The sequence below is a fragment of the Cimex lectularius genome, unplaced genomic scaffold (genome assembly GCF_000648675.2).
Source record: "Cimex lectularius strain Harlan isolate CLEC.00 unplaced genomic scaffold, Clec_2.1 scaffold62, whole genome shotgun sequence".
In the NCBI taxonomy this organism is placed as follows: Eukaryota; Metazoa; Arthropoda; class Insecta; order Hemiptera; family Cimicidae; genus Cimex; species Cimex lectularius.
Genome location: NW_019392785.1, coordinates 341029 through 366676, shown reverse-complemented (window position 1 = coordinate 366676; position 25648 = coordinate 341029). Strand labels below are relative to the sequence as shown.

The 25648-nt window shown below is 34.2% G+C and overlaps 2 protein-coding genes across 3 annotated transcripts; both read left to right on the top strand.

Moving 5' to 3' along the window:
* The first annotated feature begins 2218 nt into the window (after positions 1–2218).
* On the top strand, positions 2219–9869 carry LOC106666381 (kinesin-like protein KIF3A). Of its 2 annotated transcripts, none has more exons than XM_024227842.1 (13): positions 2219–2525; positions 2594–2614; positions 2668–2877; positions 3650–3855; positions 4231–4421; positions 4668–4807; positions 5515–5712; positions 5779–5965; positions 6031–6193; positions 6287–6467; positions 6897–7133; positions 7196–7321; positions 9523–9869. In XM_024227842.1, exons 1-13 carry the CDS (start codon positions 2520–2522, stop codon positions 9631–9633), a joined length of 1977 nt encoding a protein of 658 aa, XP_024083610.1. In that variant the 5' UTR covers positions 2219–2519; the 3' UTR covers positions 9634–9869. The 2 variants fall into 2 exon arrangements, with proteins under 2 accessions (XP_024083610.1, XP_014249037.1); XM_014393551.2 differs by lacking the exon at positions 9523–9869 and adding an exon at positions 9257–9442.
* Positions 9870–11679: 1810 nt separating this feature from the next.
* Positions 11680–24770, top strand: LOC106666402 (myotubularin-related protein 2). Its single transcript, XM_014393581.2, has 12 exons — positions 11680–11955; positions 12016–12117; positions 20137–20376; positions 20453–20560; positions 20623–20775; positions 21507–21823; positions 21901–22031; positions 23394–23569; positions 23631–23738; positions 23801–23985; positions 24052–24247; positions 24309–24770. The coding sequence occupies exons 1-12, from the start codon at positions 11866–11868 to the stop codon at positions 24465–24467; spliced, it is 1965 nt and encodes a 654-aa protein (XP_014249067.1). The 5' UTR covers positions 11680–11865; the 3' UTR covers positions 24468–24770.
* Positions 24771–25648: the final 878 nt, after the last annotated feature.

Here is a 25648-nt window from a genome sequence, read left to right as displayed (position 1 = left end):
TTCTGCGTTCTGACGGCAAAGCCCTCCTAGAGCGAGGATCGCACAGATGGTGACACACTAGCGGAACCTAGATCAACTTCACTTAACGAGATGCTTAAAACATTTCGATGTCATTTCTGAGAATTAAAAGAGGCAAAAAGCCCAATTTTGGCTTTTTCGCATTTTCTAATTTCAGGACTTTTTATATTTGTTAATTGTTTCTTTTGTTATAAACCTATTATATATTCAGCCTAGTCCAAGTATATAGAACATATAATAAAAGCAAAATATCAATAACTATGGAAAATGGCAAGACGAGGCAAAAGTCCAGTTTTGGCTTTTTCATATTTTCTAATTTCAGGACTTTTTACATTTGTTAATCGTTTCTTTTATTATAAATCGTTTATTCAGCCTAGTACAAGCGTATAGAACATATAATATGAGTAAAATATCAATAACTGTGGAAAATGGCAAAAACAAGGCAAAACGCCCAGTTTGCCAGGACTCTACGTTGTCAATAGTTTCTTTTGTTATAAACTGTTTATTTTGCCCAGTCCAAGTGAATAGAATGTATAATAATATATAAAATATCAATAAATGTGTAAAACAAAAAAAAGGGCAAAACCGCCAGTTTGCCAGATCTCCTTTACTATTCATTTCTTCTGTTATAAACTGTTTATTTTGCCTAGTCCAAGCAAATGGAATGTATAACAATACATAATATATCAATAAATGTGGAAAATAGAAAAAAGGGGCAAAACTGCTAGTTTGCTAAAATTCTTTACTTTGTTCGTTTCTTTTGTTGAAGAAATTTGAGTAAATTTACAGTCGGTGATTGGGTTATGTTAAAAGTTTAACGTATCTCAAAAAAAAAATTACAAGAGAAATACCAAGGCCCATTTGTAGCCAAAAATATAATAAATCAGGTCTGTTTTGTCCTAGAAGATATAAATGATCATCAAAAAATAAGAAAGGCACACAATATGCAACTTAAAGCATATAGTCAACCTATTATAAAGAAGCTACATTCTAATCCTCAATGTTTATTGCAAGTTACACAAATCCGTCTCTTTAAAATTTCATTTTGTTTTTAATTTCAAAATCTATATAAAAATAACTAAATAAATGCCTGCGATGGAGGATTCTATATTTGTTTTTGTTATCCCAAAAGTTTCGGGACCTATGTATGGCCTTGCAGATCCTCCTCTGGCCAGTCTATCTGATGGCCCATTTCCAAAATTCCTCTGTGTCCTCGCATCCAAGATATCATCAGGTTGTTTCCACAGGTTTTGGAGATTTTGGATGCATTCACTGACAAATTTTGATGTGATTCGTTTACATGCCAATGCTTTAATGGCTGCTTGGCTATCAGGTCTTATGAAGATTTTTTTGCCAGTGTAAGATTTTAAGATTTTCCAGGGCATAATCGTTGATGGCAAGTACTTCTGCTTGAAAGACCAAAGTATTCTTCCCTAATGAGTTTGATTGCTCATGTTTTAGCTTGTATTGAAAACGCCTGATCCGATTCCTTCGTTTGTTTTGGAGCCATCTGTATACCATATCATTATATTTGATGCTCTCCTGTGTTCTTATCTTCATTTATAGTCCGTTGAGACTTTATAGGACGTTATAAAGAATGTTTTCGGGATCATATAGTCAGTCCCCATTTCTAAGAATGGGTGTCTCATTTTGTTTATTTATGTCATTATGTTCAGTTCCTATCCAATTTTTGGAGCCTAAATGATCTTTTCCTAGCCTCTCCTTGTATAAATATTTCCAATTGAGATAAATTTAGCAGTTTCTAAAGCATTTGTAGGAGTTGTTCTTATGCCCATGCGATACATAGGTTTGCAAGTCTTTGAATGCTGCCTAATGCTGTAGTTACTTTTTGTCGAGCTTTGGTCCACCAGATTAATGATCCATGAGTTATTCTGGGTCTTATTACACCAGACTCAGTTACATTTAAATTAATTTTTTATTATACACAATATTACATGTCTACACTACAATATTATATCTCAAGTGTAATGCTTTAAAATAACTAGTTAACTAAGGTTTGGTGGTGTAATAAATGATGTCATAATAATCTAGATTAAATGTGAATATGATAGATTTTTAAGTTGATGTCGATTGAAGAAGATTTAAAAAAAAAACTTTAACTCAAATGCTAAAAGTTATGAGCCAAAACGATCGATACAAATTCCTTTCAACACTGGCGAGTGTCAATCGAGAATTCACGAGTCGAAAGATGCCCAGCCGGTTTGTAAAATGACAAAACATGTTTTGAGAAACCCGACCTCCTGGAAACCCGGCGCAAAATTTTGTGAATAATCCAAATTTTCAGTTATAAACGCCACAAAACCGGGTTTTTAGGCAGTGTTTTCCGTTTCGTCGTTTCGATTGGGATTTATTTATAAAAAAAACTATGTCGGTGGAACCTTCCTCGTATCCAGACAAGTTAAATCAATAATCAAAAGAAAATTGGAGGAATTATGAGAGACAGCAATTTTTAAAGGCAAGCGAAAAAGGCCCTATTGACTATGTCGGTAAGCGTTTGGAAAGACTGCGATTAAAACCCTTATCAACAAGTGTCAAATAATTGGATTTTTTACAGGAACCGGAAGACCTCCTTAAGGTAAGTCGACCCTGTAGCCTCTGACATTTATTATAATGTCAGTTTTTCAACAGTCGTTCCATCCGCCTGAAGAGGTCGAGAATGTAAGGGTCGTCGTCAGGGTCAGGCCGCTGAACAGGAAGGAAATTGAGTCCGGTTTCTCTTCGATCGTCACTGTGAATCGCATTAATGGCAGCATCAGTGTCAAGCATCCTCAGGGTGGGCCACAGGACCTGCCCAAAGTCTTCACCTATGATATCGTCTTTGATACCGACTCAAAACAGGTAAAGATTTTACTGCAAATTTTGTTGAGGCCTGTGAGGTGATGATCATCTCTGATCTGGTCTGCTCATTCAGGTTTTGCCATCTTCAATGGTTTGTCTGTGTTATTAAATCAGTTGTATCTTTTTTATTCGTTATTCATATGTTTTTCTGTTTTCCATGTCTGAATCTGAACGATTAACTGAAGTAACTGCATAGTTATATCTGGCGAAACATCTGGCATTTTATTTTTCCTTAGCTCCAGTCAATTCGTTCAGCCCTCTTAGCCTATTGAAAATGAAGAGCATTCATTTATTGCTGTTTATTGTTTTTGTCCTTTTTGAATTACTATATGTATATTCCTTCAAGTTTACATCTTATTCATACAATACAACCATTCCTAATTTCATAGTCCTCATTTTTATTATTATTATTTTATTTTATTTTATTTTTTTTTTGCATCACCTAACAAAAAGGAAAACTGGCACAACTGAAGGGAAAAAACAGATAAAAAGCATAGGCTAGTTAATGGACTACACTCAGTTTAGTTAATCATTCAGTTTATTCTTTTGATCTGGAATAAGACAAACTGACATTAATATTTATGAAGGACAAGACAGACCAACCACTGATGATAATGAAATGCTGACTGACAAAACCTGAGTAGGTAGACCACAATGATCACCGATCAAGTTTAAAATAAAACTTTTTTACTCCAATATAAGATTTTATTTATTTAAAAACAATATTTTTTGTGTTTTACATGGTTTTTTTTTTTTTTTTCATAAATGTTAGATGGATGTGTACAACGAGACAGCAAGGCCAATTGTCGAAAAGGTTCTTGCCGGATACAATGGTACGATATTTGCATACGGTCAAACAGGAACAGGGAAAACATTTACGATGGAAGGCGTCAATACTGAGCCTGAGCTACGAGGAGTCATCCCAAACTCTTTTGCCCATCTCTTTGGCCAAATTGCAAAATCGAACGAGGAGACGAAGTATGATTTTATGTAGTTTAATTTTTGTGTTGGTAGAGGGGGCGAGAAAAATTAATTTTAAATTACAAGACTGTATTTTTAAATATGTATTAAAATTTTATATTCAAGTGAAGAAACCATGGTGATTGTTTAGGTCTTTGATATTTTTTTGTGTTTATTGAAGCCTCAATTTTGTCTTTAATTAAAAATGGGACTTTTGGATAAAGAGCTGCGTACATGTGTTGCAATCGAACAAGGAATCCATGATTATTTTTACTTGAACAAAAAGTCCAAGTCAAAAGTTAAAAAAAATTGCAAACACGCACAGCAAAGGTTTATAGGATGTAAAACCAATAAATCTTTATATTTATCTTTAATTCTTCTTTTTCTTTGTAGGTTCCTTGTAAGGGTGTCATATTATGAGATATACAACGAAGAAGTTAGGGACCTGCTCACATCAAATTCCTCAGCAAGCCTTGAGGTTAAAGAAAGGCCAGATGTGGGCGTATTCATAAAAAACCTGACCACTTATGTTGTCAACAATGCAGACGACATGGACCGAATCATGACGATCGGTAACAAAAATCGTAAGTACAAAAATTAAAACAACTTATAGATCAAAGCTGGGGAATTTTTTACCCACATAGTCCAAGGTTTTTTACCAACATAGTCACAATCACCAATTATTTATATATTAAGTAGGATAGATAACATAATACAACTTAAGTCTTTGTTATTCCTTGGATAAATTGACAATAGGAATGCCAAAGTTTTTCAAACATAGTAATATTATTTATTTTTTTAAATAATTTGCCAACCCTTATTGTATTCAGGAGTAGTTGGTGCTACGGCGATGAACATAGAAAGTTCACGATCGCATGCCATTTTCACAATAACGGTCGAAACATCTGTCCTTGGCATCGACAATCAGCACCATGTCAAAATGGGCCGTCTGCACCTCGTCGATTTGGCTGTGAGTATTCTTTTTGAAACTGCATTCCAAATAGTTGTTTTATTTTGTCTAGCCCATGAGTATTACAATTCTTATCATTTTAAAAAAATAATCACCTGGTTTTATTATTATTATTTTATTTTTTTCTTCTTCAGCAATATGGATCAGTTCATTTGGCACTTTTAAAAGCTTTTTATCGCACTTCTAGGCTTCTTAAAGGAATACCTAGCTTAATGAGCAATGGATCCCTTTGGGTAAAGAATTTGCGAGGGATATATATTTATGATATACATTTTTAATTTATTTATTTATGGAATATGGATATAAGTATTTATTTATAAAGTATGCTTTATTATATTTCTTTATTAAATTGGGTAGAAATTAACCTTTTTAATAGTTTTATTTTATATTATATTTATTTATTTTGCAATAATACTTGTTGATCAAGAACTTGGTTAAGCTTATACAAAAGCATATATTAGTAGTTAAATGTATTTATGGATATTTAGGTATCCATGGCACCATTTCTAATTTTGGGGGGAGGGGACAATTTTTTGGAATCAATTTTTATTTTAAAAAAAATTAAAAAAATAAATAAAAAGTTAAATGTTCTACACACTACTTATATTGGCTTTGAATCTTTGGGACAATTCTCAAAAGATTGATTATGAAATAAAATTTTGAAGAGGTTGTTTTTGATTTTTGAGAATTTAAAATTTTGTTCAAAGGGGTCGGAGAGGCAGAGTAAGACAGGAGCCGTAGGCCAGCGTTTGAAAGAAGCCACAAAGATAAACCTGTCACTGTCCACACTTGGGAACGTCATATCTGCTCTCGTCGATGGCAAATGTACCCATATCCCATACCGGAATTCCAAGCTGACTCGGATCCTGCAGGATTCCCTGGGTGGGAATGCAAAAACGGTCATGGTTGGTTAATTTTTTATTTTATTTTTGTCGAAGTTCTTATCTAAAACTTTCTGAAATGTTTTAAAGTGTGCTACAATCGGTCCGGCGTCTTACAACTACGACGAGACGATTAGCACACTCAGATATGCGAGCAGGGCGAAGAATATCTGCAACAGGGCCAGAGTCAACGAGAACCCAAAGGATGCACTGCTCCGACATTTCCAGTCTCAGATACAAGAGCTTAAAAAACAACTTGCTCAACAAAGTGTAGACGGTAATAACTTTATTAATTGACCGAATGTTTTTAGTTAAAACACAAGTTTTTTAATTGTCTTTCAGGAGGTGAGGTAATAGCTGAAGAAGAGTCAACTGAAGAAGAAGAGCCCCCTGAGGATTTAAATAACATAAAAGAAAAAAACAAGGATTCAAAGTCTGACACCTCTTTTGACAAGGAAACATACAAATTGAAAGAAATTAATGACCTAGAACTTGAGAAAACAAAGTAAGCCTATTTTAAAATAAAAATAAAAACATGTAAGGGTAATGTGTAAAAGTTACCTAATACCCTTTTGTTTCTCCCAACCCCATTTATTAGAAGTGAAACGGTCGCACTAAAAGAGAAACTGGAAAATCTGGAGAGGAAGATACTAGTAGGTGGTGAAAACCTACTGGAGAAGGCCGAAGAGCAAGAACACCTTTTGGAATCTTCTGCAAAAGAATTGGAAGAGAGGGTGCGAAGAGAAATGGAATTGCGTCATCAGATTGAAGAGAGAGAAGTATATAATGTTTTATTTTCATGAATAATTTTTAAATTGTAAAGTACTGTTTCTTCATAGTCTTTAATCATTCGCATCATTCTCTGTTAGATCTACTTCATCATTCATTTATTTCATTGGATATCTGTATGTTTCTCTTGTACTAGTTTATTTTCTCTTTATGGAGTATATAAGCACAAACAAAATTAAAAGGTGAAAACTGATTAGTTTTATGTTTTACTTCTTTGCAATAATAATTAATATTGCATGACAGATTCAAAAAATGCCAATAGGTTTTTTAATGTTTTTTTGTAATGCATTTATTTTTTTTTTTTAATGTAGAAACAGATAATTTCTTTCTTTAAATTGAATTATTGTTGTAATTTTTTAATTTGGCATTCATCTTATATGCTAGGCTAAAATATATGTTCATTTTTTTCATTCTGAAAGGCTGAAAGAATCGACATAGAAGAGAAATACTCATCCCTACAAGAAGAAGCTGTAGGACTTACAAAGAAGATAAGGAAAGTCTCCGCGCTTCTCACATCAGCCAAAGACGAACTGAAGGACATCAGGCAGGAGAACCAGAGGGAGATGGAAGGGCTTTTGGACAATGTGCGGGCGCTCACTAAAGAGCTCGCCTTGCAGGAAACAATCGAGAAAATGTTCATACCAGACTCGTACCGGGTATGTTTCAACGTCCTTGCCATTTATTCTCGGTTTTTAATCTTTATGTTCTATTGTTATAGGAGCTAATAGAGAAGCATGCCTCTTGGAATGAAGACATTGGAGAATGGGAGCTGAAGTGTGTCGCTTATACTGGCAATAATATGAAAAAGGCTGATATGTCAGAACAAACAGCAGTTAAAGTTGCTGTAAGTATAAAATATCAACTTCATATCAAAAATTTCATTTTTTTTATAAAGTTTAAGTTAAAAAGAAACTTTGAGATGTTAAAAAACTGGTATGACAAGCCTCACCATTTTGATTTCTTAACCCTTAATCCCTTTTTTCCCCATCAGGGTTGAGTTGATCAATTCAACATCCGACGCATGCAGTTCCAAACCTTCATACCCACATTCATTCTTAAATGCATTCTTTTTCTTATTTACATACCGTTCATCCAATTAGGGTGGGGAGAACTCGATATTCTTCCGTCACCCTTTTCATCATTTTATAACTAACGTATTTGAGGGTTGATGGGTACTCAATACATTGTCATTGACCCTCTCATACCACACATTCACACTAATAAATACATTCACTCTCTACTTACGCTAGATTCACAAAAAACTATTATTACATTCAATTCTCGATAACTTGAATCTTTTCAAATCTCGCTCATTTTCCTATAGTGTTTGCCCACATTTTTACCTCTATAAGTCGAACATGTCAAAATGAAACCTCAATTAGACGAATTTTCTTGTAATCCCACGCAACCAGCACCATTTCTTTACCCGATGGGTGCTCCTCTCTCCCGCTTTTTTAACAGTCCTACACCAAACAGCACAAAGTGCAGTTCATGCTTATAGGTCTTGTTTATGTGTTCGTTCATTATTAAGACATTAAGTGTGGAGGAGAAATGCAATTATATTAAGGAGGTAGATGAAGGTGAGGTGCACCCAAAAGATTCGGCGAGCAGCAACCCTTCAACCTGTGTGAACTGCAGCAGAGTGCATGCTGCCCGCTCTGGTGTTGCTCTGCCCTTGAAGTGGAAAATTCTACAATTGAAGATCATTGAAAAGGTTTCCTACTGGGAGGCCAGGCAATCATTGGCAGTATCGCTCTGATATGTACTAAGCCTCTAAAAGAAAAAGATGAAGCTGTAACCATGAGATTCAAGCCACCACCAAATCATAGGTAGTTACCATCCCCCCTACAACCGTTGTGGGGGACAGGGAGGTTTCAACACCCCAAAAAGAGAGTAGAAAAAAAACGTCCTCCTCTCAAATATCACTAGCCGAGGATAAACCGGTGTTTTAGCCCTCACCACTGCCATCGGGTTGGTCCCCCATCAAGGGCCATATCTTGCAATTTCACCTTCAATGGAGGAACTGCTGGTATTCAGGGAAACCAGGGTTACAGACCAGGGGAATTGGAGGCCTCTGTTAACCCTACTTACATAGAAAAACAAAAAAGAGAGTGGAAGAAGGGAATGCCCCGACCCAACTCGCGGAAAGAGAACTAATCAAAAAGTGACAAAGGGCAGTGGAATTGCAAAGCAATTGGAAATAAGAGACATATGTTGCACTTCCTTGTCAGGGAAAATGTACTGATGGCATTTGTCCTCCAGGAGACCTGCATCTGCCCGGGGGTGCATTTTAAGTTGAGAGGGTACCAAACCTTGTCAAGGTAGGAAAAGCCCAATCTCTGGGTGGTAGGGCACATGAGGAATGGCTATATTAAAAAGAGAAAATATACATGTGCATGAGGTTAGACTGGATATGAACAGTCAGGCAGTCGCAGCCCAGATGGCAGCTCTGCCTCCCTTCCGCCAGACGTTCTATTGCACAGCAGTGAGGTTTCTGCCCTGACCAAGTCTTCCCCAGCCGATTAGGGTGTTGGGCGATTTCAATGCACAGTGAGGTTGCTGCCACCCAACAACATATGCCTCAGAATAGGGTCTCCTAGGGGCAGTAGCCCTAGGGTGTGTATAGTGTTAGTGCAGGTGTGTGTGTTTGTGTTGTGTGTGTCTAGTTGGAACTTGCATATTATTGACCATTATTTTTTAATTTATTTATAACACCTGGAATTTGCGCACTTTCATAGCTCATTCTTTTTAAATTCATGCAATTCCTTTTTCTTTTAAGGGGAGTATAAACGTGATGCCAGCTTTTCATTTCTATATTGACATGATGTTTGTGAGGAAATGCTTGCCTAATAAGAACATCGGAGTGCGACCAGTCAATGAGAACATATGTTTGGCATTTTTAAAAAATGTTGACAATTAAATAACCCACCCGTCCCACCATAATAATAAAAAAACTGTTAAAATGCTTCTTTTTTTCTTCTTTTTTTAAAATTGCATTTTAGTAGCATTAAGCATGTGGAATTAAGGAGTTTTTTCAACCCCCAGGAAGTGATACCAGATCTCTCGAAAGTCTACCTTTCGTACAGCACCGAGAGAGTGATGACTGCGAAGCAGAGAGTGAAATCCAGCAGGACATACTTGGGCAGCCACAGCTAGTCACAGAAGGTTGTCCATACACCCTAAACATCTAGTCACATTGCAAAAGACATTCCATAAGCGCTTTGATTTGATTTATGAGTTTTTTAATGTATATTATTTGTTGGATTAAATTTGTTTATTTTTGTTTTTGTTATTTTTGTAATTAAATTCTATATGGAAAGTACTTTAAGTAACACAATATTCGAAAAGCTGGCTTATTCTATTAATCAAATAAATTGGGAGATTATTTATGACATCACTATTAAACATTATTTTTTTACCCTCCTCGTACCAAACCAAAAGGTACAACATACAAAATACAAGAAGAAAGAAGTCCAAGAAATAAGAATAAAAAAAAACTTTTATCAAATTTTATTTATCAAATCATACTCACTCAGCCCATAAAGAAAAAAGAAAAGGTAACACAAGAAAGTGATAGAAACTTAAAGCTCTAAACCTTTTAGGGAATTTTTAATGTATGCGGAGTAATGAATTAGTAAGACATTATTTATTCAGTCCAGGAATCACAGTATTTGTACGTCAGATGGTGTTTTGCCATTTTCATGAGATGTGTGCATGTTTCTCTCGCTTAAATAAAATGAGATTGATTAAAAAATGCCAGAATGCCTTCTGCACAGGAGAATTGTGCTCAAATATGGCAGTGAATCCATTTCCAATAATAAAATTTCTGGAGGAAACGGGTAATTCTGTATATAAATATTATTGTACATATATTAAACTGGGTGATAGATTTTTTTAACTATTACATGAGAATGTATTTATGTCGGATGATTAAGCCGCTTGAGCCAAAATTTGGTGGTGGTATGATCAGCCTGATCCCAAAACCGCGAAGTGGTTGATCCTCATAGCTTGTCACAAAAATTATATTTTCGGCTCTGCACATATGTGTGAACAAGTACATTATGGGCAAAATTGAGCCTATATCAATCAATCAACCAATAGAGACAATGGAGTTACAAAATATCCAATTTATTTCAACAGGAACTATGGCTGGACATTTTAGAAGCAAGCAGCAAGAAAAAAGACATCATTCAACAACTCTCACTTACCCCATATTTCATTTTTACAAATAAGGTTCAAAATTGTCAAAAGATGCATTTCCAAAATGAAAACGAGACTAGTGAGGGGTGGCTGATGCCCCCTGAAATCAATCTCAATAAAAAGAAAATGACTAGTTCCTGAAAAGGAACACAAGAAATTTGAAAACTCAACAACCGAAAGAGAAGAGTAAAAAATTGTCATTAGAGTTTGTAAGATGAAAAAATAATTTTGCTTTCAAACTCTTGCTAATACTTTGATAATGAACTATAAGATTGAAATCTGAAATGTTGAAAAAAAAAAAAAAAAAAAAACTGAGTAGGAACTATCTTTTTAAAAAGATTTTGCTTTCATGTTGTCAATCTTATTTAAATTCACTAATTTCGTGGTCCGCTTGACCAATTAAATCATTACAATTAATTAAGGTTTTTAGTTGAGATGAAAAAAAGTCAATTGCACGAGAGGGATTCGAACCCACGACCTTCGGCTTGATACGCCGCTGCTCTACCACCTGATGCTTCACTACCGGTCACGATAGCTCAGGTGGTAGAGCAGCGGCGTATCAAGCCGAAGGTCGTGGGTTCGAATCCCTCTCGTGCCATTGACTTTTTTTCATCTCAACTAAAAACCTTAATTAATTGTAATCTTATTTAATTTTATCCTGCCAATTTATGACTTCCTCTGTGTCTGGATTTATTTAAATATTTTATATACCATGCTCTCTGTGTGGGATGAATGTTGTGATATGCAAATTTTTCAATTTACTTCATATCCTTTTTCACGCAAAATAAAACAATTTTGTACATACTAAATATTTTACTTGAATTTTATTAGGAATTTAATATTTAATTAATGCAATTGGAATGCATAGAATTACTTATTTTTGTGTTATTTATGCTTCTTTGTGAATTTTGTTTATTTTGAAAGGATGGACATGGAACTCCGTTCATGATGTCAGCAAGGGGCGTTAATCAGCAATCAGCAGTGCTGAGATGCTTCTTTGTCGAACCTCTCTTAGGTTATTAGTTACATTTTGTTTAGTTTTAATTTGACTTATCTATCAAAACTAGATAGATCTATTTAGTAAGTAAGGAGAACCTGTTTACTTTGGAAAATGCCAGTTTCCTTCATGAACTTTTAGGCGTACCCGGACAAAAAACAAATTATAGCATTTCAGCTTACAATTTGAACATGGAAATAAAGGAAATCAGCAATGACTCTTTGGTCTCAGAGTCAAAATCGAGCTCGCTCATTTCCAGGCTGGACTCTCGTCAGGATTCGGTTAATTTTATTTTAAAGTTTAATTTTAGGACGAAATCAATAACTTTTTTAATGCAACAGGTCAGCATGAACACGAGCCAAGCGACATCATTGAGTTTGTCGTCCAGCTCACCGTCTTCAAGCAACGCTGTATCAACTCTTGAGAACAAATCTAAGTCAAAAGTAAGTTGGATTTCATGAGATGATGTTCTGTTTGTTCATTGTATGGTGTGATGTTTCAATTAAACACTCAAATTTGTTAGCAGTTCTAAGGGCTTTTAATTATATTAAATTAAAATATACAGAATGTGGATAGTGTGATTTATTTTTGCAACAGAAGCTTTACAATATTAATTATTATTATTGTTATTATTTTAAGGGTGTATTTATGGACTTGCTCACAAACCACAAGATTTTGGACCATTTTATCTCGGGGAGTGATTTGTTGATGTCCTTTCCTTCAAAGATTTCAAATCTAGACCTAGCATACCTATTACCCTCTGTGAGGTAGTGCCTTGTCATTTCTTCTTTTATTTCGCAGAAGCGGCAAAAGGGATCTGGTAGGATACCCATTACAAAGAGATAACTTCTCAGGGGACAGTGGGTAGTGTCCCGTCAGAATACCTATCAGCCTCCTAATTCCCTTCCTTGAGATAGAGAATAGCCATTTCGATTCTGCTGGTTTGATCGCCTTAACAAACTCCTTCGATTGCCTGTGTCCGGGGGATAAATTCCACTCCCTAAGGAATTGTTTCATGCCCCAGTAATTGGTACTCTCTTTTGCTGGGTTCATAGAGTGAGGTAGTACCGGTTATGGCCCGACAAATGCAATATTAGAGCCTTCTTTGGCCAGGCCATCCACCTCTTCATTGCCATGGTGTCCTTTATGTATTGGTATCCAAATAAGGGTTGCCTAGTTTCACGCCCTAGCATCTAAACCTTCCATCTTGGTTATTATTTGGAGATCGTGAGGAGCGGTCTGGTGTGACGTAGTTTTAGAAAAACATTTTCTTTATCATGCCGACATTTTGATCTTTATTGAGATCATCTTCAGGGGGATTTATAAACATTGTTTAAATTTTACAAATACATGTAGGATGTGAAAAAAAAGTGAATTTATACAATTCTAGAAAAATTTTAGATTAAAAAATGAACTTATACAGTGATAGAAAATTTTAGATTTAAAAAGGATGAATATATACAATGCTAGAAAATGTAGCTTCAAAGTATTTGTACTTACTCAAAGTGCTTGTTTTCCGTGTAGATGTGTCATTCTACTTTTGAAGGGGTGGGGTAGGAAGTCGGGAATAGAAAGACATTTTTATATGAGGAGTCGGCTTCTTTGAGGCGAAAGGAGCCGACAATGTGAAAAACGTGGGTAATGGTTTGGCCTGATTATCCTTTCAGGATTATATAGACATGGATAATTAGGGAAAGGAAAGCCAAATTGTTGAAGAATTAGACTATGTAGTTTTATGTGTGGAATGTGATGGTTGTTTTATAAGTTATATGTTTTTGTTATATGCATGTAACTGATATTGAATTTGATTAATGATATTAGCGTAGCTGCGACTGAGTTTACATGTGTCCTTTCTGTAATTGTTGCTGGTTTATCTCTGATGTAAACCATTTCTAAAAAGTTACATTTATGTTTGTTTTGTTCTGTGTGTAATATTTTTGGATTGTTGAAGTCGAAATTGTGTTGGAGTTCAAAATGGTGGTAGTCAGTGCTGTAGGATTTTGTTTGGGGTTTTTCAATCATAGATATGTTTACTCTCTTATCCAGATATTGGGATTTAATACCGATGTAAGTTGCCGGACGATTTAAACAATTGATTTTGTAAATTAAGTCAGATTTATTGGGTTGTCCGGAAAATAATGCAGGATTTTGGTATTAAACAAAAAAAAAGAAACTAGTTACTTTAAAGCAATGTTCTTTAATCAAAATAATTTCCCATACTCTCAATACATTTCTCCCAACGTGTTGGTAACTTATTAATTCCGTCTGAGTAGAATTCAGAATTTTTAGAATTGATAAAGTCAATAAATGCATTTTCCAGTTCCGTTTGATTTTTGAATATTATGTGTTGTAAGTAGTGGTCCAGGTGTCTAAAAAAATGGTAGTCAGTAGGCGAGAGGTCCGGAGAGTAGGGTGGGTGAGGCAAAGTTTCATAGCCAAGCTCCAATAATTTTTGTGACGTTACACGTGACACATGTGGTCGAGCGTTGTCATGCAACAAAATGGGCCCTTTCCGATTGACCAAAGAGGGCTTCATTACTGCCAATTTCTGATGCATGGTATTAATTTGGTTACAGTATGATTCAGCATTGATGGTTTCGCCAGGATTTAAGAAGCTGTAGTGTATTAAACCAAATGAAGCCCACCATACCGTAACCATTACCTTTTTTTGATGAGTTGGGGGCTTTGGAAAATGTATTGGAGCTTCTCCTTTGTCGAGCCACTGTCCAGAATCCACTTTTCGTCACATGTAACAATTCTGGCCAGAAATGGGTCATTTTTGTTTCGACAAAGAAGTGATGCACAAACATCAAAGCGCTGATTTTTTTGGCGATCGTTTAATGAGTGTGGAACCCAATTTTCGAGTTTTTTCACTTTTCCAATCGCCTTGAGGTGGTCAGCGACGGTCGTTTTACTGACTTTGAGTTGCTCTGCAAGTTCTCGAACAGTTGTTTTGGGGTTTTCTTCCACCACTGATCGCAGAACATCATCATTAAGAGAGGAAGGCCTTCCACGACCTTCTTCATCTTCAAGGCTGAAATCTCCCTCCCGAAATTTTTTAAACCACCTTTGCACAGTGCACTCATTAACACAACCCTCGCCCCAGACTTGGTTAATGTTTCTAGCCGTTTGGGCTCCGCTTCGGCCGAGTTTAAACTCGTAAAAGAAAATCGTACGAAATTCTCGCTTTGACATTATAAGGATGACTGAATTATTTCCAAGTAGCGGAATGCTACAGAGGTAAACAAACAATATCATTTGGAAGAGGATTAATAAGTGTTGACATTCATACAAATGAGTAATCCTGTAAACGTAAACAGAATATTTTATATAGATTTTTTTTAATGAAAACTTAAAATCCTGCATTATTTTCCGGACAACCCAATATTTGTTACTGGTGTGAGATCTTTAATTTTGGAAAAAAGTGTGTGAATTGTTTTATAGTTTTTGAAAGCTATTTTAAAGTTTTTAGAAGAGAGAAATGTGTTTAATTTATGTGATAGGTCATGAATGAATGGCAAATACTTCGATTGAATCTAAAATTTCTAGCATTGTATAAATTCATTTTTTCACATCCTGCATGTATTTGTTAAATGTAAACAATTTCTATAAATCCCAGGCCCTGAAGATGATCTCAATAAAGATCGAAACGTTGGCACGATAAAGAAAATGTTTTTCTAAAACCTACGTCACACCAGACGGAATCTCACAATCTCCAAATAATCATTAACTAATGGTCACTAAACACCACACACTTCTATCTTATATTAGCTTTATCCCTTCTGAGTGCTATAAAGCTCTGACTCTAAACATTCACTCATAAACTAATCTATCCTATTGCCATCCAAAGTTTTCATTTATCCTTTTAAAATTCTTGCAAAAGACCAAATGCATGCAAAAATCCCATTTTAAATTATAATATTTATTCCTGATCTTTAATTAGAATTTTGAATTTTTGTTCCATAATTTAAACATTTCACACACGATTTCTGAATAATTTCACATAGGCTTGTATGGCCAATAACAATAATAATAATATGAGAGTTGCAAGATTTCTTTTTTCAGAAGTTTTTGAGGCTGCCGGAGCGGAAAAATGAAATAGAAGAAAATACAAATTGTGGGGTAATGAACTGCAGTGCCTAAAATCGCAATTTAAATAAGAAAAATAGCTCCCACACACACACACACACACACACAAAAAAAAAAGATAACGAAAAAGAATTGTTATTGTGTTTTGTTTCTTATTATTGTTATGTAGAATTAGTTTATGTATGATATTTGAATGGAAGAATAAAAGGACAAGGATGAGCCTATACTCATGCTGAGACTGTTGCTAGTCTGACTCCATTATTATTATTATTATTAGCCATACAAGCCTATGAGAAATGTTTAAATTATGGAACAAAAATTCACAATTCTAATCAAAAAAGAAACAGAAATAAATTTTATATGTAATTTAAAAAGGGATTTTTGCATACATTTGGCCTTCCAAATTAAGAATTTTAAAAGGAAAAAAAAAAGAAAAATTAAAAGCTTGGATGGCAATAGGATAAATTAGTTTACGAGTGAATGTTTGGAGTCAGAGCTTTATAGCACTCAGAAGAGATATAGCTAACCTAAGATAGAAGGTTTGGATGTTAGGGCGTGAAATGACCTTAGCCATTAAAACGCCCTTAAAAATTAATAATAATAATAATAATTGAGTCAAACTAGCAACAGTCTCAGCATGAGTATAGGCTCATCATTATCCTTTTATTCTTCCATTCAAATGTGATAAATAAACTAACGCTACTTAACAATAATAAGAAACAAAAACACAATACCACTTTTAAATCTCATTATAAATTCCAGTAAATGAGAAAGCTGAAAAATGCTCTTTGAAACAAATTCTGGGGACCCAGTAACTCCTTTAAATCACTCTGAAGGTTTAGCCCTCTGCCTAAAGGGTTGCAAAGTGCGACATGTCGACTAAAATATGTTTCACAGTCAGAATGATAGGTTCTCCACTTCGCATACATCGAGAACAAGTTGAAAGGTTGTTGCCTACTAAAAGTCCATTGTGGATTAGCCTGATATGACTTACCATTTCCCAAATTTTTATACAATTGGATGTTCTTCGCCCTTCTTCACTCTAATATATTATATTAGAGTAAATTATTTTGTAAATGTTTACTCATGAATTTTTTCATCCATGAAAGTACAAAATATCCATATAATTGTACAAATCAAATTATAATTTCATTTATTATCTCATTATAAGACAAACGTAAAATTCATAAATAAAATAGGCCAAAATGGAAGAAAGGTAGACCAAGATTATTGTGAACAAGCAATATACAGGTCCATTATCCCGCAGACCTGATGAAGAAAACTCACATTACAATTGTGAGTATCATTAACAATTCAATTTTGTTACGGATTTTTTTGAGATCTGCTCGTTGATCATCCACTCTGAACTATTTTGCTGATGGTATCAGTTATTTGGATTATTAGATTTGTGTACAAAATATGCAGGGTATTTTGCTTTGTAACATCAGTGTTTGCTGGGGGATGGTTAGGGTGTAAAGGGTACAGTGATTGATTCTTGATGACATTTCCACAATTACCAACAAGATATTCTTTGTAACATTATTTTATTGCTTTTTATAACAGGTGGGTAATTGGCTTGTGTTAAAGCTTAAACTACAAAACTTATCCATAGTTGCATCAAATGTCAGAGATATATGCTGCGTGAGATAAGTTGCTGCATTAGTTTTCTCTTTTCTTTTTGTTATTATATATTGTTATAGAAATAATCTGTAAACTGGAAGTCTTAATACACAAAATTAAAAGAAATACAATAAGTGAAAGAACAATAACAAAAATGATAAATTTTGTAAATCATAATATAATATTGCTCAAGTTAATAAGTTTCTCTTTGTACCTCACTTTTCTAATGCAGATAAGCAGAAATAGTAAATTTATGTGTTCCTGGTTGTTTTTACATGTAAATAAAATCAAATCTTGAATATTTTTAAATATTTACTACAATTAGAAATTTGGGACTCACATTCAAAATGAAAGAATTCATTTATTTTGAAGGTAGGATTCCTCCTGGCCAAACCTACTAATTTGTCTGAAAATATGATTGAAGTTTGAATTTAATGGTTTCTCAATGTCAAGTGAATGATTAGCCAGGGTGTATTTTATACTGCGCCCTTTAAGAGATATTGTAGTAAATGTCAAGTGAAAGAGTGATTTTTCTTTTTTTTTTTAAATTAGTTGTAAACAGAACTCAAAATAAAAGTTGGATCATTCCATCCTCTTCCTTTGCGGAAACCATTTGTTCATCGGGGAGTATTATATTTGTCTAAACTATTGTCTAAACCCAGGTTTTAAAGTTAAAATTCCAGTAAAAAATGTAGCTATATTATTTAATAAGGCAATTCCTCTATAGTTGTTTGCATCCTTCGGCTCCTCAGAGTGATTAAATGTGACAACAAATGGGAGTATACTGGAGGGACTTGGTGGGAACCTCGCCATTCTCATATCTTGCAATTTTACCAGCTTTCTTTAGTACCTTAAAAAGGGTATATTTTCTCTCATTTATGATAATGTTTCCTTGAGATTTAGGGTCAGTAATATCAATCTTAAGTTGTTTTGTTTGGCTTTCTGTAAAATTGTTTTATCTATGTTGTTAAAAAATTCCAAGAGCGAATTCCTTCTAGTCTGGCTGTAGATAGTTTTAAATTGATTATCTCTTAATTCAAAATCTATTCTTTGGGATATTTTAGAGATGTCAGCTAGCTTTGCACCTTCAGAGATGCAAACGTAGACAATTTTTGCTCTATTTGTAAAATGGTGTGGTGAGAGATCAGCGAGGCCTGCATTTAGTTTAACTCCATCCTTAGTAGCGAATTATCAAATTTAATCTTATTGTAGTGGAAAGATCTGTTTCTCTCTCAGTAAACGTTTGGTTGACTTCGTTTTTCAGATCAATTAATTCTGTTTGTATTCATATCTCATAAAATGACTTCTAGTTTCGGGAATACAAGAGTGGTGAAGTCTGGACCCCACCAGGTCTCTCTAGTGCCCTCATACTTGTGACATTTACACCCTCTGAGAAGCCACTCAATTTGGTCTTGACTTTGGAAGAAGGAAAATTCTTGAAAGGCTTGTCCAATGATTCTTATCAGTAAGGTTCCAAAATAACCAGGAAAAAATTACCGGAATTGGAAAACTTAAGTACGAACTTAATTTCCCTGATACCAGTAATAAAGGTATTCCTAGTGTCTAGACAAAAAAGAACAAAATTCACACTTTTAACCACTTTTTATAATAATCAATCAGAGTGATGTTAACTGTGCAACGACTCAAAGCCAACATTTCTTTTCTTTTTTATCAAAATAAATTTGCTTGTGCTTTAAGCTTTAAATCAATTTTGAAGTATAAAACACCTTAGTATCGTCAAATGTCTAAGTTATAAGTAGGTGAAGTTACAGACTCCTTTTATTGATTTTAGCGTATTTCAAACATGAACAATATTTTCTTGCTAGTTTTATTCTTTTGTTTTATTTATTTATTTATTTTTTAATGTGTACACCGTAGTGTTAGTTTTATATCAACATTACAATAATATTTGCTGTTCTGAATGTGTGTGGAACTAGTTCAAGACTGATGATTTTGAATTTATAATTTCATTACAATGATAATTCATTTGGAGGACTTTAATCATTTTAGTTTTAATAAAAATATTTCTGTCGGAAGAGGAATTTCCCATCTAGATTATTTATCTGAGTCCAAACATTATTAATATTTGTTCAAAATATAGGCTTTTTTCCTTTAGTACAAAGCTTAAATATTAATTAACTGCAAATTTGATTTGATTGTTTAAAAAAAGTAACTTGTGAGATATGGGTTTAAATTAAATTGCAAAGGTAAATAATTAATCAAAGGTCAAAAAAATAAAAAATAATAAAAAGTATTAATTATAATTGATTTAGTTAATAGAAAATTCACTGATACTATTGAGAAACACTTTTATTTTATTTATTAAATCAATCAATCAAAATTGATGGTGGAAAGTTTTATTGAAAATTGCTTAAAATTCTAAAGAACTGCCTGGTTTTTACAAAGAACCATATTACTTCTTTGAGTAATATTTGCCTACATAGCAATTGGTGAAAATTTACAAAAGAGTTTATTCTTAAGAATAGGTAGAGATGAGTTCAAACTCAGAATCTGATGATAATTGGGGAATTAAACGGCCAATTAACAATTTTTATACCAAAAGAAAAAACAGTTAATAAATGAAAATGCTAAAAAAAAAGAAAATCTCATGGGTAACATTGTAAATTAAGGCTAAGATGGAATATATAAAGAATACATTTAATTCATTCCTTTAGGTACTAGAGGTCTTCTATTATAATTATGGTTTTATTTTTCCTACTACTTCCAGCAGATTGATTAATTTTTCATTTTAGAGCAGTGGTGGTGGAACTTTAGTTGCACCAGCTGGACTCGAGGTTGGAAGTTCTTCTCCCAGGCCTGAAGATCCACCACTTTTACCAGGTGAGCATACCCAAGGGACAGCAAAGGATGTGACTTATCTTTGCCCCTACAATGGCCCCATTCGTGGTCTTTTGTGTGTTACAAACTACAAACTGCACTTCCGGAGTGTAGATAGGGACCCACCGTACATCCTTGAAGTTCCGTTAGGAGTCGTAAGTGTGATATGTTGTTAAGATTTTGTTTCTTCAATTTTGTTTAGTTTAATTTAGCCCAATTGTGTTTTTTAAGGTAAGCCGAGTTGAGAAAGTTGGTGGGCAGTCGAGCCGTGGCGAAAATTCCTATGGAATCGAACTTTTCTGTAAAGACATGAGGAATCTACGTTTCGGACATAAACAGGTTTAATAATTTTACTCTGTTTTATAACATTCAAATATTTTATTTGGCCAATTTTGATTCAGGAAAATCATTCAAGAAGAATTGTGTTCGAGAAACTGCAGCAATACGCATTCCCAACGTCTCACAGCCTTCCTCTTTTTGCCTTTGAGTACAGTGAAACTTTTCCAGAGAATGGATGGGCTGTTTATGAAGTCATGGCTGAATTTAGAAGAATGGTAAACAATGCTTTGACAATAATATATGTCAGAGAGTCGATCATTCGTCAGGACTGGTGTTGTTCTGATTCCGTCATTGTGGTGATATTAAAATAAACCAGGTCTTCCAGTGGACACTCCAGATCCTGTACACTCCATAAAAATGTAACAAAAATCTCTGTGATCAACTGACCAGTGCCACTCAACTACTTGCAGACTAGTCCGCACTTGTATCAACCAGTGATTTGTGACTACTGTTTTTGTAGCATAGGGGTGGGGTATCTTCATACAAACCTTTATACTTACTATACCTCCTACGAGGGGCTTTCTTTTCCTGGGCAGCTACTACCCTCTGGGTTCCCTAATTTGCTTTCCTTGAGCTTTACTTTGGATTCTCAAGTGTGCAGGGAAGGCCCAAAATGTTGCTTCAACTTTTACATATCCTCATTTTAATTGTTCAATATATTTAATACAATAATCTTTTTTTAATTAATTAGTTACATAATTAATTAGCTATACAAAGAAATAATCTTATCACGTTTTTCAATAACCCATAATTATTGAGCCTGTAGGGATTTCCTAAAAGAATATAAAACAGTTACGATTATCATAAAACATCATACCATTAAATCTCAATTTTCTGATTAACAAATCTTTTAAAGCAAGTTATTCTTCATGAAAAGATGTTTTCTTGAAAAAATAGTCTTCTCACAACATATTTATTTATATTTTTTAAATTAACTTTTTAAAAGGGTGTGCCAAATGACATGTGGAGGATAACAAAGATAAATGACACGTATGAAATCGCAGACTCATACCCAGCAGTATGGGGGGTGCCAGCTGCTGCTACTGACGACGATCTTCGGGCAGTTGCGGCTTTCAGGAGTAGGGGCCGCCTTCCAGTTCTATCGTGGATTCACCCTGACAGTCAGGCTACACTCACACGTTGCTCTCAACCGCTTGTTGGTGTGAGTGGAAAGAGGTCAAGGGACGATGAGAAATATATTCAACTCATCATGGACGCCAATGCACAGTCGCACAAATTGTTCATCTGTGACGCCAGACCAAGGTTCATTATTATTTCTTACAAAGTCAATTTTTAATAGTTTTTTTTTTTGTGTGTGTGTAAATTTTATTTATATTTAGTACAAATGCCATCGCTAACAAGGCAAAAGGAGGCGGATATGAACCAGAAGAATCTTATCCTAATACAGACGTCTTTTTCTTTGATGTTCACAACATTCACGTTATGAGAGAATCATTGCGGAAATTAAAAGGTGTTATTTTTTAAAATTTAATTTAATTTTTTTTTTGCTATTACATTTAAATCTTTATTTATAAATTTATTTTGACATTAATTGTACCAAATTTTATTCTTTTTTATTGCTCAAGGGGGCCCAAACCCCCTAAATAAAATTTATGATTATTTAGGATCGTGAGATGCAGTCTGGTATGATGTAGGTTAAAAAAACATGAAAATCCTTTCATCTCAAAGAAGCCGACTTCTCTTAGAAAAACCAATTTCTATCCTTACCACCTTCCCCATTTCTTCAAAATCAAACATATAAACAAAACAAAAAATAAAATCTCACAACACTCTTAATGAAACACAATATTGACACGACTACACAGAAAAACACACACACCTTGGTGGGTACAAATAATTTGATAAAACCTTAAATTTTCTATTATGTGTACATCATTTTATAAATTCCCATTCATATGTTATACGTATTTGTATAATTTAAACAATCCCAGGCCCTGAAGTTGATCTCAATAAAGATCAAAGTGTTGGCATGATAAAGAAAATGTTTTCCTAACCTAAGTCACACCGTCTGTGCCTTTTTGTTTGCCGCTCCTAAGCCATATCTGGCTCTTTGCAGCTAACCTAAGTCACACCAGGGGACCGCAGTAGCCAAGTGGTTAAGGCATCAGACTCTCGGCTAGTAGATCCCGCAGTCGTGGGTTCGATCCCCACTGTCGCCTCTGAACTTTTTTCTGACGCCTAAGGGGACCGGTGGCCGCAATTGAAAGAAATTGACACGGCACTCATCAATGGAAGAGGCGGGATCGGATCTCAACGACCCTGAATTTGGTCCCAACCCCCTTAAAAAATGATTTTCTTTCATGGAAGAACACCGGTACAACGGGGGCTCAATTTCACATTTGTGTTGCGTGCCCTCCCTCAAAATATGGAGCCAGGGATAAAGTACAATAAGCTGTACAGCTCAGCTGAAGTGCTCAGGAGGGAACTCCTCCAGTCCCTGGTATCCATTGTAAAAAAAAAAGTCACACCAGATCGCATCTCACCATTTTTGAATAATCAGTAATTGACGGTCACTAAATATTACACAGAATAAAAGCTACATCCTTCTTTTTGTTTTTCTTCTTCTCCTTGAATTTGATTCATTTAAGAGAGACTTACATCAATGAATTTACTTACTTGAGAGACTTACTTAAATCAATTTTAAAACTGAAATCAACAAATTTAAACCACACTAAATTGAATCTAAAGACTTAGAAGCATTAATGCAAAATTAAATGTTTTCCAAGTTGAACTTTGGTTGTTATGTTAAATTTATCAAGATATAAATTGGTATTATCAGAAGACATTTGAAGTAATTTTTAAATGGTTTTAGAATTGTGCTTTCCGAACATAGAAGAGTCGAAATGGTTCTCAGGACTCGAGTCAACGTGTTGGCTCAAACATACCAAATGTATATTGGCTGGAGCGTGCCGGATAGTAGATAAAATTGAAACTCATAAGACTTCAGTGTTGGTGCACTGTTCAGACGGCTGGGACAGAACAGCTCAGGTATGCAGTAAATAAAATAAATAAAAATTTATTCATTTAAATTAATGTATTTGTTTTACAGTTTACCGCACTTTCGATGCTACTGCTTGACCCGTATTATCGAACGATCAAAGGTTTCGAAGTGTTGATTGAAAAAGAATGGATTAGTTTTGGGCATAAGTTTCAACACGTAAGCCACTGTTTAATTGTTGTTTTAAAATGTTTGTTTTTATTTTGTTTAATTTTTTTTAGAGAATAGGACACGGTGATCATAATCACTCGGATGCAGATAGATCACCAGTTTTCTTACAATTTATCGACTGTGTCTGGCAAGTGACACAACAGTTCCCAAACGCGTTTGAATTCAACGATTATTTCCTTTTAACGATTCTTGACCATCTTTATTCATGCCGTTTTGGAACATTTCTTTTTGACATGTAACATTTATATACATTTTTAGAAATAATTTAGTTACAAATAATTGTATAAATATTAATTTATAGGGAAAAAGAAAGGCTGGCAGAGGATGTGAAAATGAAAACTGTTTCACTCTGGTCGTACACAAACAGCAATCTTGATTTGTACAAAAATCCTTTGTATTATGCACAGCAGCAAGTCCTCCTGCCTATAGCGAGCATGAGACACATTAAACTCTGGCTTGGGCTTTATTGCAGATGGAACCCTGCTATGAGACCACAGGTTATGTCAGAATTTTAAAATTATACTTAAAAGTATGTTTATATCAAATTTCCCCATACAGGAGCCTGTTTATCAAAGAACAAGGGAGCTTCTCTCTATGAAAGAACAATTAGAAAAGATAGAAGAAGACTCGAAAAAAGAGCTTAAGAACAGGACGAACCTCGTTCGCAGCAACAACCTGAACGGGCAGACTAGGCTCAGCTCCCCACTGCACAGTTGAAAATTGAATTTTAAATGAACAGAGTGCAATAATTTAAATCATACCAAAATATTTTTCACCTGTTACGATGGACAATGTGTAAAATTTGACGCTATTTCATATGTTAAAAGATACAAAGTATTAGTTTAATCGTCTACACTGACAAAAAATGCTTATTTTTGTTTCGCTTAGTATTTTGTATAAATTTGATGATGGAATTTTTTATCCTGGCATTCTGCCCTTATTGTATAAAACAACTTTGCAAATATTATTGTTGTTCAGAGGTTAAATTGTTATGGATCAAAATAAAAATATTTTATTAATAAAAAGTTTTCTTTAATAAAAAGATAAAAATAAATTAAATTAAGATTAAAGAAAATATGTTTTGTTTTTCTTTAATTTATTTTGTGTAATGAAGTTATCAAATATTTTACTTGATTATTGGTGTGTGTTACAAACGTAGGAGTCAAGGTAATATCAAATCATGAGAAAAATAGTGAAAAGGTTTGGACAAACATTAAAAAAACTAATTTTACCATATCCTCATATTTCTTTCAGGTTAGACTCTCTTAAAGTCTTTTACTAAAGTTAAAGATAAAAGTAAATCATATTTATTAAATTTAATATTAAACTTTAATTAATACATATAAAAATGGACTAATGTAAGAGAAATATGCAAAGAAACACCAAACAATGAAAGTTTCTGGCTGAAAAATGAATAAAAAAAATAAGTGAACCACAGTTGACTAAATCATCAATTCGATGGATATCTGCTCATTATAACCATTTTCATTGGCTTAAGTCTGAACTATTCTAGACTACAGAACTTTTTTGTTTCAGTGTAACTAGAATCTAGAAAAAGGCTTCAGTACAAGAAAAACATGCAGACTTCAAGTGAATATGGAAAAATACCAAAACAGCTCACAGGGCTTCATAAGGCAAGAATGATCAGTCAGATTATCAACACAGAAGAACCTGTTGGTTTATTGCAATGGTCTCGTTTCTCTCAAGTCTGTCCATTTTGTAAGTTATATTAACCAAACTATTTGTAAGTTGACTTGGGCTATAGACTTCTAAGCTCAAATTCATCTTTTGTGTTACTGTAAAGAGAGAGTGGTATGACAAAAACTAGCAGGCATTCAAAATCACTAAAATGCTTTGGATTAAAAAATAAATTAACCACTAGTGGTTCAGGATGATTA